This window comes from Copadichromis virginalis, linkage group LG11 (genome assembly GCF_057382275.1).
Source record: "Copadichromis virginalis isolate Kocher_CV1m ecotype Utaka linkage group LG11, C_Virginalis_male_GT1.1, whole genome shotgun sequence".
Classification (NCBI taxonomy): domain Eukaryota; kingdom Metazoa; phylum Chordata; class Actinopteri; order Cichliformes; family Cichlidae; genus Copadichromis; species Copadichromis virginalis.
The window spans coordinates 19,485,013-19,501,556 of NC_140628.1; the positions used below are offsets into that span (position 1 = coordinate 19,485,013).

The 16,544-nt window shown below is 41.8% G+C and overlaps 2 protein-coding genes across 3 annotated transcripts; both read left to right on the top strand.

Moving 5' to 3' along the window:
* Positions 1-6,137: 6,137 nt before the first annotated feature.
* On the top strand, positions 6,138-7,378 carry LOC146698384 (trypsin-3-like). Of its 2 annotated transcripts, none has more exons than XM_085473475.1 (5): positions 6,138-6,222; positions 6,348-6,501; positions 6,584-6,864; positions 6,961-7,097; positions 7,176-7,378. In XM_085473475.1, the coding sequence occupies exons 1-5, from the start codon at positions 6,183-6,185 to the stop codon at positions 7,323-7,325; spliced, it is 762 nt and encodes a 253-aa protein (XP_085329601.1). In that variant the 5' UTR covers positions 6,138-6,182; the 3' UTR covers positions 7,326-7,378. The 2 variants fall into 2 exon arrangements, with proteins under 2 accessions (XP_085329601.1, XP_085329603.1); XM_085473477.1 differs by having other exon boundaries at positions 6,602-6,864.
* A 2,885-nt stretch (positions 7,379-10,263) lies between these two features.
* Positions 10,264-13,455, top strand: has1 (hyaluronan synthase 1). Its single transcript, XM_085472664.1, has 5 exons — positions 10,264-10,317; positions 11,005-11,709; positions 11,807-12,032; positions 12,148-12,280; positions 12,413-13,455. The coding sequence occupies exons 2-5, from the start codon at positions 11,014-11,016 to the stop codon at positions 13,086-13,088; spliced, it is 1,731 nt and encodes a 576-aa protein (XP_085328790.1). The 5' UTR covers positions 10,264-10,317; positions 11,005-11,013; the 3' UTR covers positions 13,089-13,455.
* Positions 13,456-16,544: the final 3,089 nt, after the last annotated feature.

Below are 16,544 nucleotides of genomic sequence, written 5' to 3' on the forward strand. Positions count from 1 at the left end.
CAAAAGAAAAAACCTGATACTGGAAGCATTTTGGATATTTCAGTTATAAACTTGTTAGAATCAAATAAGCAAACTTTTACTTGTTAAGTAGACTTCAGTTTGTTGACTTGTAAATTTTGGATGGACTTTCAAGTTAAACACACTGGGATATGATGCAACACTTTTGGTCACACATCATTGAAATCCATGTATTTCTGAGGCATTTTACATTTAGTGTATATGCCAAAAAAAAAGAGAATGGGACCAGCAATCAACTCTAGACCTGATCACATGCCTTAAAAAAAAGAGGAATTCACACAACTACCCTGGAGCAAACCTAAACTGTAATCCAGAGCAATTTCATTCATGACATCTATCTGGCACGTTCCTCTTCTTTGCACTTTATGTGTTTTCTGTTGTACTTTATGTGACTCTTGAGCTTCGAGAACTGAGAACTCATCAACAGTCATTCTTTAAATCAGTTTACCTTATTTTCTATGCTTACATCAACCACATCTGGACCATCAAACTGAATTATGACAATATCCAATTAATCAAGTTTCAGGAAGAAGAGGGCTGAATAGTAGATATATATAATAAGTTCAAGATGGTGGATCTAGGGAACTTTTAGCCACAGACAATGAAAATCAGTCTCACATCCCCCGAGTAAAGCCCTACCTTTCACTTGGGGTGGGGGATGTTCATCTGAGCTTAAATTCATACTCATATTTCCTCCCACATGGGCTCCCGCTACTCTTGGTTTTGTTGTTCTGCTATCCACACATTTCTACATCTGTGTTTTATGTTTAGGAGCTCATCGTGTGAGCATCAATACTTTGTCTCTTCACCTTTCACATGGCCTAACTCTAAAGTTGCAGCTATACCGTTTTCTAAATTGGCTGCTAGCGGATTTTAATCCTCCGAATCAACCTGAAATACCCTCCCAAAAACAAATATTTGTAGCACCAAAAGAAACTCTGATGATACTAATAATTCAGGAAAACATCAAGCTAGACAATGGTGGTTATAATAAGTGAACTTGTTTTCACAGTAAAGCACAACGAGTTTTAACTCCTGCACAGATCAGATTCACACAGTTCAAACTTCTGCTAGAACCTGCCCAACCCAGAAACTGGGTCCCCCTCTAATGTACACACATCACACAGGAACTGGATCCTGCCAGAAGTCCAGATGTGAGGGGGAGGAAGAAATGAAAGAAAGTTGTGGGAGGGACAGAGGGAGGAAGAAACACTACATGTGTGCGTGTATGTGAAGATGTATGTGCTCTCAGTCGCTGCGTGTGTTCAGAACAACACCCTGATTTGAGTGTGTGGGAGGACCCATGAGTCTATTTTCTTTTCTTTTTGTCTTTTTCTAGCAGAGTGTATAAATATTTAGCAAGTAAAAAAAAAATCCCCAGTGAGCGATACCTGATGCTCGGACCAAACTCATTCCATTAGCTACAGGAAACTGCTCGCATCTTTTCATCTCCCTTAAACACAACATTAAGCTGTTCAGCTCCAAAACTAAAGTACATGCCTGTTTTAGCTAAAGTCTAGACAGCGTTTAATTTTATCACGGTTCTCTTGAGCAATGCATCCACTATTTTTCTGCAAAAATGTGTGTGTGTGTGTGTGTGTGTGTGTTTTCCCCATTTTTCTGCTGTGCTGTTTTGTTACAGAACTTTAAGGCAAAGCATTTTGCTAGAGTCTGTAGAGGATATTAATAGCTATCTCAGGGCTATAGTTTGAGGGAAGCTTTCAGAGCCCAAGGCTTGATTTACCAACCAAACCTGCAATTATGTGTATGCCACACAAATACCAATTTGGGTGTGTAGAACAACCAGTGGAGGTTTAAGGAGAATATAGATTTAGCAGAGTGTGATGCCCACTGTTGAAGTTTGGGGAGGGGGGTTATTATTTAATACAGCAGCTGTGAGCAACTGTTCTGGAAGGCACACCAAACATATATGTACATTTATACATGTATCTTTCCCTGTCTGTGCATGTGTGCGCCTTTGTGTGTGGGATAGTGAAGTACTAATGACATACTGCAGCTTCCAGCGTCACTGTAATACACCCAGTATTTTGCTTTTGAGTGCAAAACAGTGTGACCTTGCAACTTTTCTAAACTCTAAAGAGGAATGTGTAAATTCCCGAGTTGTTTCACGGGGGAACATAAGTGTTGAAACTTCTACACCTCCATTACACTGCCATAAAGTCACAAACAGTGGGAATCTGCTGTGTCTTGCAACCTCAAAGGTTTGTTGATCTTATTGCGGTGCTGACTGGAAATCAAACCCTCATCTCACTTGTGCGGAGAGGTCAGGAATTTTGTTTTTTGAGTCAAAACCCGTGCCAACTGTTTTTGCTCATAAGGGTAGGAAATGTTATTTTTTTTTCCACAAATAAACCACACACAGGGAAAAAAGCTGCACCTCAGTAACCAAAACCACTTCCTTACATTCGTCCCCACTTTAAACCGCAGTCCCCCTCAGCAGACCTAGTGAATATGAATACTCAACCTCAGCTCTGTCTGACAGAAAACAAGCATGGCACTGCATAAGTCATACAGATCTGACACAGTGCTCTCTGTCTTGTCCGTCTGAGAGTGTTTTGAGGTAAAGTGGAACGGGATTAGGGGAACCGGAAGTGGTTATGCAGGCAGTGCCAGATGGTGAAATAAATGGAAGTTTTTATGCTTTCCATATAATCTAAGCAAGCGTTAGGGTAGCAAATGTGGAAAAACAGATGCTGCGGTGTTGGAAATAACTGGAGGTCAATGACAGTCTTAGGCTGCAGAGAAAGCAGCAGTGAACTTTTTTTTCCTTTCTTAATTACTTAATTCATCCAGCTGATCACATCCTGAATGATGTCTTGCAGATGTGCAACTAAACAGGCATCTGGCTATCATATGTGAGGCTGTCACAGATTTGAAACTTTCCAACAGTTAAATCAGCGACTTTGGGACTTAGTCTAATAAATACCACTGTGGGTTGCTGTGATGTCTTGCAGTGTTGTAACTTCTTTTGATATTGCGATGAAATTTGTCAGCAGGTCTTGTAAAATCTAGACCGAGAAGAGGTAAAGTGCTGCTCATATCGGGGAACAGATAAGCAGCCTGATGTGTTTTTGACTTTGGTGAGTAAGTCCAGTAAGTCTACCAGCAGAACCAAGCAGCTGTTTCCAGTCAGAAAAAGAAGAAACGAAGATACAGGTTGGACGAGGAGTGAAGCAGACTATGCGAGTGTCTCATAGCAATGACAGGGTGAAGAACCTGCCTGTGCTGGATGGGAATGCGTTATATTTTAACCTTAAGTGTATAATCACAGGGTTTGGGTAAATGGGCCCTAACATTTCAATGTTTTCCTGTCTGGTGCTGATAAACACCTACGCTCACACATGAGTAACAGAGCTTTGTGCTTTTCAGTATATCTCTATTGTGAAATTATGACTCAGCAGTGTTGGCTTAATATTTTTGTTTAATATTTTAAACTGGACAGATTAAAATGATTCACTGATTTCCCAAGGTACCAGACAGACTGTGTATCAAGAGCTTAATACTAGGGCTGGGTATCGTCACTGATTTCTAGAATCGATTCAATTCCGATTCACAAGGTCCCAAATCGATTCGATCCACGATTCGATTTAATTCGATTTGATTCGATTTAAATCTGGGAAATTTTGACAGTCAGAAGTATAATTCAGATCAGAACATTTACATATTTTTGTATCTATAAAAAGGAAGCTGACACTCGCAAGACTTTATCCAAGGTGTGAGCATCACAGCAGATGCCTTTGTGTCAAAGTAGCTGAAGATAAAACACAGAAAAACATGAAGGTGATTTTCCTGGCCTGGGATTTTATAAAAATATTCTGCAGTACATCAAAAACGAAAGAAAACCATTAATTAATGAACATTACCTCTGACGTTACAGCGGTTTTATTAGAGACATGGCTAAGCATTTTGCATTTTGAATAATATTAAAAAGTTTAAATTTGTTCAGTATTGAACAGCAGAAATGAGGTTTTCTTTTCGGAAGAATGTAAAAGGGAAAAAAACAGCGGCCGACAGCGCTGTAAACAACAGTAGACTTGTGCATAACAAGCAAGCGAATAATGAAGAAAGCGAAACTGTTCGAGAGAGAGAGAGGGTGGGAGGGAGAGAGGGGGAGGGAGAGAGGGAGAGAGAGAGAGAGAGCTGCGCATCGCAATGGAAGCAAAACAGTAAAAGAGTGAATTCATGACGATGTTTATGTGAAGCGTTTGGATCTTCTTTAGCTGCTGGTTCGGTCAATATTGTTTGGAGAGAGATCAAACTAACAGCTTTAGAATCAGCGCATAAAGGGCGTGAACACAAAGCGCGGACCCGGATCAGCGAGCTGTCGGCTTTCAGCCCCGACTGTGAGAAAGGCGACATCTAACTGATTCTGATCCGCGGGTCGCGCTGTGTGTTTAAGTCTATGTGCAGAATCCCTGTACCTGCTCTCATTTACTGTTTGGTGGTTCTTGAAATTTTGTGAGATGTCACCAGAGATTCTGGCATTTCGGACAAAATAAATTTATATTCAGGATTTTAATGAATCGATTTTACTTTATCCAAGCCAGAATCGATTTTAATCGATGAATCGATTATAAAAACCCACCCCTACTTAATACTCCAGCAGCACTTGTAATTGTGTCTCTTGATGGAAGTACGTGAAGTTGTGCCAGAAAATTCTACTCTGTACAGTTTCAAGACAGGATTACTTTACATTTTCTAGATTTACTTCTTTAATTTGCTGTGTTAGTAGATATTACTAAAAAGAAGAGATGAAAGGAATACTTTAAAGGTCAAAAGGTGACATTTCAGTCCTTCTTCTACTTGTTCTTCTTCCTTTTTTCCTTTAGAGGCCAACTGCCCACATTACACCCGATCGCTAGAATCTTTCTCTGTCCACCAACCTTCTGCACGTCCTCCTTCACTACCAACATTGGGGTATTGAAGTAGTGAAGTGGGGTTTTATCATCATTCAATAAAAGTTGTGTATTACACATTCCTTATAGGCCTACTTCTCTTAAAAGTAATGGAGTTTGTTGCTTAATTGCTCCCCAGAGAAAGTTACTTGGTACACTACCTATTAGATTACTTTTACCTTCTGTATTCTGTAACATGACCTGAAATGCATTCTAACATAATAACCAGTCCCACAAACAAAACACAATCCGTTTTCTAATGAGGACACACCTTTGATCTTTATTGGGGGTCTATGTGTGACCACAAAACTGACAAAAAAACCCAACCAAAGTTGAAAAGCAGCTCAAAGGGACTTCAAAGCGATTGTCACTGTGATGCTAGTGTGGAAACGTCTGCGTACACTCAGTTTCTTCAGTTGTGACACCAGCACCACACACCATGGTTCCTTTGCTAACTTTGTGTTAGCGTGCTGTCTGTCCAGATGTTTGCAAAGATCTGAAACTCTGCTAGCAGGATAATGCAGTTCTTTCTGTCCTATATGCAGCTATTATCCTTAGATGCAATAATAATATCACTACCATCTTGTAAACCTTCCCTTTCTCTCTTGCTGCTGTCATTCAGTCACAAATCCCCCCTGACACTCATCTCCAGGCAACAAATTTCTTATTCTACCTTAAATGAAAAAGGCTAACATTTATAGGTTAAATATTGCCACCTTAGTTCTCTTTAAATGCATTTTTTGCTGTCTTTGTGCTGAAAAATGGTACGTGAGCATCTGTAACCACATGAGCTTCACCCACATGCACAGTCATAACTTCCATTGACGTCACTCTGTGGGTCACTTGAAGGCAGTGCATGTCATGTAAAGTATTCAATTTATGATAAACCTGCAATAAAAAGTATAATGTCACATGACTGTTCTGTGAAGAAAATGTATTTAGGCAAAAGTGAGCTTTAAACATGCTCATGTAATGCAGCACAAAGGAAATAAACAAGAATGCACACTGTAAAGTGTAGCACTCACATTGTTTCCTAATCCAAGCTATGTTCTAACTTGTATTGAACTGCTGTTTTGTTTCTCCTATATAGTGTACTTCAAGCACAGTATCACTGGGGAAATGTAACACCTGTTTAGTGTCTGAGGCGTGCCTCTGGTGGCCCTGAGAAAAGACAGATAAGAGGGACTGAAATACCTGAAACCAGGAGAATTAGGGTACATTGATCTGCCAGTGAGAAAAACAGAAGGCATGAAGCTTTTCCTTCTCCTGATTCTCTCTGGAGGGGCAGGTATAAAATCTAATTTATAGATTCAAATGACGAACACTCAAGTGTTAAGGATAGGATGCCGAATCACTGATAAAATAATTTTCTGATTTTGCCACTTATTTAATTGTATTTTTTTTACTCTACAGTTGCGCTGGAAGGAGATAACAAGATTGTTGGAGGATATGAGTGCCCCAAGAACTCTGTGCCCTACCAAGTGTCACTCTTCACTGGGTACAACTTCTGTGGGGGGGTTCTTATCTCTGATGAGTGGGTGCTCTCTGCTGCACACTGCAAACCAAAGTAAGGCACACAATCCCCATCAAGCCTGAATCCAAGCAGCTTTAAACTTTAAAATGAAGTCGGGTGTAAGAAACTCTCAAAGTGGGCTTTGTTCTTTCAGCTCAAATCTAGAAATTCGTCTGGGGGAGCACAACATCTGGGAACCTGATGGGACTGAACAGCACATCATGTCTGCTGAGTTTATTCGCCACCCTGACTACGATTCCCGTACACAGGACAGCGACATCATGCTGATCAAACTGAGTCGACCTGCCGCTCTGAGCAGCTACGTGCGTCCTGCTGTGCTTCCTTCAAGGTGTGCCAGTGAGGGGACAGTGTGCCAGGTCTCAGGATGGGGGAATCTTCGTCCCAGCGATGAGGGCTGTAAGTTAAACTGTGCTATACGGCCTATCTGTGTTGCTTGAACAGGCAGTCAACTCAGGTATTTTTAAAGATATTGATCTGTTTGTGTCTTTGCAGCAAGATACCCAGATAAGCTGCAGTGCCTGGAGGTCCCTCTCCTGAGTGATGACACCTGCTTTAACGCATATCCTTTCCAAATTACTGAAAACATGATCTGTGCTGGATATCTGGAGGGAGGGAAGGACTCCTGCCAGGTAAGATCAAAACAGGAAATGTTTATGCGCCGTGATAAAAAGGTTGAACCACTGAAAAATCATTTATTTTAACTCCAGGGTGACTCAGGGGGCCCATTGATGTGCGACGGAGAGCTCCAGGGAGTTGTGTCATGGGGGCACGGCTGTGCACAGAGGAACAAGCCTGGGGTGTACACAAAAGTTTGCAATTATGTTTCCTGGATTAAGAACACAATGGCATCTGAATGAACAGAAAAGATTCATGCCAGCTGGTTAATTTCAGTAAAGTCATCTACATGATGTGTGGTGTGTACATATATGTCTGTTTGTGCGTCATTTGAAGTTTCTAAAAAGAGAACACGTGTCTGCCTTGTGCTTAATATTTTCCCAGACATACGAGTTCTCTTTTAGACCTTACCTAGCAGTAAAGTGACAGGCAATGTGCTAAAACAAGTGTGTCCAAAGTATTTGGCTTTGAAAAGCCCACTTGTGTGTAATTCAAACTTTAGTATGTAAGACCGTAAATCAAGATGTCACGCAGGAATTTTATGCAGTGTGTGACACATCTAGCAGCCTCACATGCCGTCACAGCATTTGCAGTTACAAGCGCTGATTCAAAATGGCTTTACAATGAATAGGCATCCAAGTTTCATGCTCAGGGATGTCTTAGTAGTTAAGAAGCAAACCGAGCACTTAAAGTCAGGCAACAATAAATCACAAAGAGCAAAATACGCCGCCACACTCCTCTCTGTGGGTTGAAACTGTAAAGCATGTTGCACACAGGGCGACTCTCCATAATCACTGATTATAGTAGAGTGCTGCTGCAAATGTGGTACAGTCAGTTTCATGATGTATCAGTTTAGCGTTAATGTTAAGCTATCAGCTAAAGAAGTAAGCATCTGTCACAGCAGCACAGCATCAGGTGCACACATGGGAATGCTCGATTAGAAAATCCTGAAATGATTTAAGTGGATTTCGGTTTCCTGGGTGTGGCGCAGAGCAGCTGAGTGAGTCACCAGGCACTTGCTTGACCACCACATAAAGACCGGGACCTAACAAGGTTTCTGAGGACTTTTATCCTCCTCGTAGCCTCCCTACAACGCCCCCCCCTAAAACAAATGCTACATGGCATGTGGGGGCTGACATGTTTTTTAGAAAGCATGATCCTGGTCGATATGTTTATTCTGGCAACACAGCTGTCTGTGTTTTGAATCCATCTGGAACCCCAGAAACCATGTTTATGAGCTACTTAGAGGTTATGGCAGGTTGGTAAAGGCATCTTCATCCTTCTGCAGTGCGCTTTAGAGGACACATTCTTGATGTGGCCACAAACTAATGCAGTTTAACCATCAGTAACTGTAAGGATTAGTCAGGCATATGATAGAAGAAACCACCAGATCAACCAACCTCCATGATCTTTTCAAATAAGCTCGGTTATGAAAAGGGATGGGAAGCAAAGGAAAAAAACTGAGGAGCTGAGTGGAATAAAAGTAACATGTGAAAAGCTTTCATGAACTCTAAATGTGTCCATCTTAATATATAATAACAAAAACATTTAATAGAGATGATAAATTGAACTGACAAAATCATAAAAACACAGCTTAATGCATACACTGATATCATAAATCAGTATCATATGAGACATTGGCACACAAGTATTGCCATATACAGCTGGACTTTAGGAGAAGTTTAAATCAGGAGCATTGTTTGAAGAAGTTTCTGTTTGAACCAATAAATCTGCAGCACATTGTTGGAAAGATTCAAAAACATAACCATTAAGTGAAGCTTGTTCACCAGCCCTAAGCACGCATGGGCTCCCTGCGTGACATCAACGTCCCTGTGGCTGCTATTTGGGCATGTTGATGGCTACGGCCAGCTCAGAGGGTGTGGACCATCATGAGTGGTCAACAGAGTTCCCTTAAAGACACTCTCCAGGGATGTGATCATGTTTAAATCAAGAGTTGTAGGCAGCTGTGGAATAAATCATCTGGGAGAGTTTTCTTCTTCAGAGAGGGCAGACTGTTTTCAGTTGTGACACAGAGGAGTGAGTGTCACATAGTGTGTGTGTATAGTGTGTGTGTGTGCATGTGTGTGCAAGTGTACACACACACACACACACACACACACACACACACACACACACACAGAGGAGTGAGAGCTGGCAGCATTTACCAAAATTAGACATCCTCACCTTGGAGCCTCATTTTAAAGGCAGGTCAATATGACATGTTGCAAATATTCATCATTAGCAGTCTTGTTAAAGCAAACAGCAACTGTATTTTTATGATCCCATATGCTGTTTTCTTTACTTTGTTTGTTTTGTTTTTTTAGTATTTTAGGTTCTTTTAATATGAAAACATAGCGCAATGTAACTGGTATCATATACATTGTTAATTTAAATCACAGCCTCGACCCTTTTTTTTAACTTGACGTGTGGAGTTTCAGAAAAGAACCACAAGAGGGCAACATCTAACTGTGAACAAACCCTTAAATGAGCGAAAATGCTGCACACACGGTAACAACAGCTTCTGTAAAACATAAAAACATAAAAAGGATTTTCAGCTTACAGCTTCGAACAGCCTGATATGGTTTTTACACTGTTAGTGGATGGAAAGCTTCTATCTGCAAGCTGCAGATCATTGTAAGATGAATTGTCATTGTAACTGAAGTTAAGATCGGTCTCATTGATAGGCTTTGACTGATTACATTTATCAGTTGATTGTCACCAACAATAAAACGGCTAGAGATTTTTCATACATTAGATTTATGACATTTTGGATTACACTTATAACACATTAACAATTAAAAAAAGAGTTAAATATATATTTTTAAAAAACAACAACAATAAGTAAACAGATAAATAATGTTCGCACCAAACGTCGGTTCTTTGCTCCGCAGAGCATCTGTGAAATGCTCCTATAATGGGAAGCTTGGGAATTCCCTTCTTTACAGCAAACGGCAGCATGGTCGGAGGTCACTCTCTACACATCTCCATGGTAAAGAAAGAAAACATAACAGCTGTATGCAATCTGCACAGTGATTTCCTCACGTTAAATGGACCACCGCCTTGCTCCTGACGCACGACTGACTCAGCGAGGTTGCGTGAGCGTGAAAAAAAAAGGAGGCCCCCTCCTCTCCTACACTACACTTTAAAACTCATGCATTTCAAACCAAGTTCTGAGACAAAGAGAACTCCGGGTGGATATCACATAATTCTACATGAAGCCAGTGTTAACATCAGGTAGGGTTAAAAATATGTGGTTTCATTATTTTATTCATGCTTTTATTATTATTATTATTATTATTATTATTATTATTATTATTATTATTATTATTATTTGTTTTTGCTTGGAAACTAACATTCGACTTAAGTGGTATAATAATAGTATATAGTATTATCCTATATTGAAAGTTTTATATATAAAATAGAATTAGATACATTAAAATTAAACAAAAATTCTGATCAGTTACTTCAGCAAATTGTTATTTCTATATACATATATATGTTGTATCACTTTTTCCCGTATGCTTTCGCACAATAGGGCACAGTTCTTTTGATAACACCTTCTAGGATTATCAGCCGTGATAACTTGATCACTGGTTAATACAGTGCAATTATAGATAAATTCTGTGGTGTATTTCACCCCTGACTGTAGATTGGTAATGAGTCCCACAAACGTTTTGCATAAAACAGTTGTTTTCACTGAATTCTTTTTCTCCCAGTCTGAGTGTCTGTGTATATTCCAATGGATAAATTTAAAGGTATGACAAAGAGATCTGCTCAGAAAAGTTTCAGTCTTTAACCGATTTTTGTCATGTGCTGCTAAACAGAAAACATCTTTCACTGCAATGTGTTGACATTTTGACTGACAAGCTTTCTTGACTGTATTTAAAACTTTACTGATATGTGTTGTCTGTGTCTCCTTAGGTGAAATAAATGGAGCTAAAACCTTTATTGAAGAAGCTGGGTTCAATAATCCGCGCCATCCTCACTTTTGTCTTTGCTTTGGCCGTCCTGGGTGTGATGGTGTGGGCCTACGTTCAGGGCTATCAGCTGGTGTCGTCCATGTATGGCATCATCTCCTTTGGCATTTATGGACTCCTACTCTCACTCCATGTGTTGGTCCAGAGCTTTTTTGCCTTTGTTGAGCACCAGCGAATGAAATCTCGAACAAAACCATGCTCCTATACCAAAACAATCGGTTTTACTATATCGGCTTACCAAGAGGACCCTGTTTATCTCAGAGAGTGCTTGAACTCAATCAGGGCCCTCAAGTATCCCCCTGAGCTGCTGCGCATCATCATGGTGATAGATGGGAATTCAGATGATGACCAGTATATGATGGACATGTTCAAAGAGGTGTTTGCAGACCAGGATCCGGGCTACTATGTATGGAATAACAACTATCATACCTGGGATCCCACCCAGGTCCAACATGATGAAGAAAATGGCTCAGCAATGGGCATTGAAGGGGGTTCTGATTATGTGGTAGGAGAGGATCCACAGAGAAAAGAAGTAGAGCGCCTGATCCAGACCAAGAGATGTGTGTGCATCATGCAGAAGTGGGGAGGCAAGCGGGAGGTGATGTACACAGCATTTAAAGCCCTGGGGTCATCGGTTGATTACATGCAGGTATCTACTTTTACTTAAGTGTTTTCTTTCTTATTTTTTTATGAAAATAAAAATGAAATGTTTCCAATTTTCAATGACGTTATGTCTCATTTCTCAGGTGTGTGATTCAGATACGAAGCTGGACCCTTTGGCCACGGTGGAATTGTGCAAGGTATTGGAGAGTAATCCCAAGTATGGGGCTGTAGGAGGGGATGTGATGATCCTCAACCTTAAAGACTCTTACATCAGCTTCATGAGCAGTCTCAGGTACTGGATGGCTTTCAACATCGAAAGGTCCTGCCAGTCCTTCTTCAACTGTGTGTCCTGCATTAGTGGCCCTTTAGGTAAGGGAACTCTTTTCTAGCTAAATAGTATTATATTAAAGGCTTAAAAGCATTGATGTAACTCATTGTAACCAACATCTTTTGAATTTGTCATTTCTTGTACTTGTTCATGCAGGTCTGTATAGAAATGATATCCTTCAGCAGTTTCTGGAATCGTGGTACAATCAAATGTTTCTGGGAACTCATTGTACATTTGGTGATGACAGGCATCTCACCAACCGTATGCTGAGCATGGGCTATGCCACTAAGTATGTTTTCTAGATATTATTAGGCACAGAAATTACATAATAGGACCCAACAAAGCTCAGTAGCTACAATAATGATCCTACAACATCAAACAAGCAGGTTCTAAAGGTCTATTTTTTACCCCCTTTCTTCAGATACACTGCTCGCTCAAAATGCTACACAGAAACACCCGCTCAGTTCCTTCGCTGGCTCAACCAACAGACTCGCTGGACAAAATCTTACTTCCGGGAGTGGCTCTACAATGCAATGTGGTGGCACAAGCACCATCTCTGGATGACCTATGAGTCCATCGTATCAGGTATTTTCCCCTTCTTTGTCACGGCCACCATAATCCAGCTGTTTTGGACAGGCACTCTGTGGGACATCCTCTGGGTTCTGTGCTGCATCCAGCTTATCGGGCTGGTGAAAGCAGCCTACGCCTGCATCCTGCGGAGAAACATGGTGATGGTGTTTATGTCACTTTACTCAGCTCTCTACATGACCAGTTTGCTGCCTGCTAAGTACTTTGCCATTCTCACGATGAACAAAAGCAGCTGGGGAACATCGGGCAGGCGTAAGATGGTTGGTAACTACATTCCACTCCTTCCCCTGTCGGTGTGGGCTGCCATTTTATTAAGTGGACTCAGTTACACCATCTACAAAGAGAGCAAAGAGGACTGGTCAACTGAGGCTAAAAAAATGGAAACTAGATTTCTTATTTATGGCTGTGTAGCCTACGTATGCTACTGGGTTCTTATGATGTTCCTCTATTTTGTGTGGTTCCACAGAGCATGTAGAAAGCGTTCTGGAAGTTACAAAGTGAACGTATAAAGCTGGGCATACACTGTGTGTTATTCAGCTCCTGCTCAAACTGAATCGCAGGGGTTAGAAGTTTGTAGGTCACGATGCAGGGTCTCACACTATAAGGCCCGATGCTGTGATGCGACCTGAGTGCTCACACTGGTCGTGTTAGTCGTGTTAATCGCTTTTCGTTTACTACATGATGCACGGCACACGATTAAGAAGAAAATTGGGCTGATCCCCAAAATGGTCGCATGACTGAAAAGTCGTCTCAAAATGGGGCCAAAAATCACACAGTGAATGTTCAGCTTAAGTCTGAAGAGCAAAAGTAATTTATTCAAATTTAAACCTGACTATGTGTATTTATTTTGTGTCACATTACTGAAGGACAGGGATGTTCTACGTATGCGTTTGCATAATATTTATTTATCAGAATTGTGGGTTTTTTTTAATGTTTGTGTATGTCTATGCTGATAATTTAATTTAATTTTAATTTTACCAACACAACAAGTTCAAAGGTGTGTAAGGTTTCTACAGCATTGTTGGTGTCATTGCACTGGATCCTGGATGCAACTTTCTGCAGCACTGCAAGCTTACTTGAAAATAAATGTTATAATATACTGCAGTATGAAATTAAAACAAGCAGAAAACTGTTAAATTACTGCGACATGAATCAAGAAGGACTTAAATAATGTATCACATTGTTTGCTGTATCAAGAAAAGTGAAGTAGGGATGTATTTTGTACAGTGCACTTTATTCAATGCTTTGTTGGAGAGAAAATTTGAGAAAACATATGTATTTTTTATGAATCACCTTAGCAATTGTTTGTAATGGTGGAATTTTTTAGGAAAATGTGAAAAAGAAATGACGAAATAAATTTGTTTTATCATGGACACTTTTGTCTCTGGTACAATTCATGTTACCAATGGAAAACTATGGAAATGCTGACTTGGTAAATGAAAGAAAAGTGGACACAAAGTTACATAACACAAGAACATTTCTAACATTCCCACATAATTCACAAAGCACAAAACCAAAGTCTTCAAATGTCTGTGCTGGAAATGCATGAATTCAGGGTGCGACTATAGGGGACGAAAATCAGTCATTCACACAGTGATAGATTATGGTGCAAAGCACATTTAGGAATATAAATCAAACACAGTTTTTCCACATATGGCTAGGTAGTATATATATTTTTTCACATATTAACAGATTATCGTGGTGACTATTCCCGGACTGGAAATTAGATTAGCAGTGTACACTACAAGTCTGGAAACACCCCTTATTTCTTTATATTTTGCTTCCAAGGAGACAGTCTTTTCTTGTGATTTTTAAAGTGGTCTTAAGCAGTAGGTCTCCAGGCTTTCTGAAGGTATTTCAGTGCTTTTCTTTGGACATTGGCTACTTTATTTTAAATTCGTTTGTGATCTAGTCCTATTCATTTTTTTTTTTTTTTTTTTTTTTGTGTCCCGTTTGGATCTTTAGCCATCAGAATTGTTGTCTTAAGGCCAAGAAAGATGCCAAGCGGATTTATTTTACCAAGTGGATCATCATGGCCTTGCCATATTGGTCCATTTGATTGACCTTTATTATAATTATGAATTTATTTTATTTTCAGTTGCTACAAACGGGACAGACATGACTGGGGGATAGGACAGGGAGAAAGAATGAAAGAAAGAGAGGGAGAGAAAGAAAACCAAAGGGGAGAAGAGACGATGAGAAGGGGGGGAAGAAAGAGAAAAAAAACAAACAAAAAACAAAAAACAAACAAACAAACAAACAAAAAACAAACAAACACCTGGGTCACCTGTATGGAGAAAAAAAAACAGAAGAGAAAGCAAACAACAAAGAGCAACATAATAAAAAAAAAGAACGGCACCATCACAATAAACTAGCTAGCAGTAGATACTAAATAATAAACGATATTGTGAAGCACGCAAGATAGACAGCGCACAATGTGCTTTGAGGCAGCAGCCAAGAAAGCTGTAGTCCGCGTCTGTGAATACCTGTGTGTACACCCGTGTGCATACCTGTGTGGATCAGCATGCTTGCATTCCAAAGGTTTCTCCATGTAACGATCTGCTAGGGAGTGTGGGGGGGCCACAGCCCCGTCCTCCAGGGTATGAAGCAGGTATGGAGGAGATCAAAGCTCCAGACATCCAGAGGCCCCCAGAACACAAGAGACCAAGGAAGACCAACAGAGGGGCAGCCGCGCCACTGTCCCAGTAAGAGCTGAGGAGAGTCCCAGATGAGGGCTCACTCAGCAGCCGCGGAGCAGAACGCACCGATGCCTGAGGGAGTCCGCCACTGGCAGGGGAAGTGGTGGTGGGTGGAGATAGGCCTCCAAACCTTGGAGGGCCTGAGATGTCCCTAGAGAGGTGGCGTCTGATACCCAACCTGACATATAGACACAGACATACAGGCACACACAGACACAAACATCCATTCCCACCCTCATGCTCTCATATGCACTTACTCCACACTCAACCAACGTGGAGACAGACATAAAGAGACGTTGTACACACGATCACACTCCCCAAGCGTACTCTACAAACCGGGTCTAGGTACCCTTGCCCCTGGAGGGGGGAACTGCACCCAGACCCAGGTGGTGTTACTCTTTTCCCTGCGGTGGGGAGAGGCAGACCGCCCCGACTCCGCAGCAGCAGGGAGGCCCCACACTCCAGACCGCAGTCGGACGGCCAACTCCTCCTAGCCCCCCCGCTCCAGCAGGCCGCAAAGAACGGGGGTGAGAGAAGACTCCAAACCTCCCTCCACCCGCTCATTGTAGTGTTGATGCATGTGTGTTCTAAGGTGCAATTAAAACCCAGGAGGGCATGGAGCTACCTGCCAGAGAGCAGCAGGTAAGCGCATAGTCCCTCCTGCTAGCCCTTAATGTCTACGTGTATTCAAAATTGAGAGGTGGGCAACGACGCCAGGGGTGGGGTGTACACCCTGATGGTAATTTGGACTCCGTGTATCGTGCCCACCCCCAAGATCCTATATGTATGTGTAATGAGAGTGTGAGTAATGTGAATGTCTAAGTTGTGGGATAAAATTGAGGCAGAGGCAGCCAGAAGGGGACAGAGGGGGGGGGGGGGGGGTAGCCTCCTCTGCACCCTGGTGACATACCCCCACTCCAAGGCCCTGCATGTGTGGGTGGTTGTGGTGGAGCGGGAAGAGGGAGGCAGCTGGAGATGGGGAGGGAAGGAAGGGAGGGGCAGGTGACCCCTCCCTGGGGCCAGCTCCCCCGGTGACCCCAGTAGGCACTCCCATACTCCGCGACCCGCCAGAGAAAGGGGGCCCAGGCCCATCCAGACTGGGGCCCAGCACAGCAGCGCCCCCCGGCCCCACAGAGCCCGGGATAGTCCTCCCAACCCCACCACAGAGAAAACTGCACCCACCCCACCATCCACTCATCTTCCAGACTACATAAGACAATAGACGCCCAGGCTGAGATCTTCCTCCACCTCTCCTGTATCTCCCCC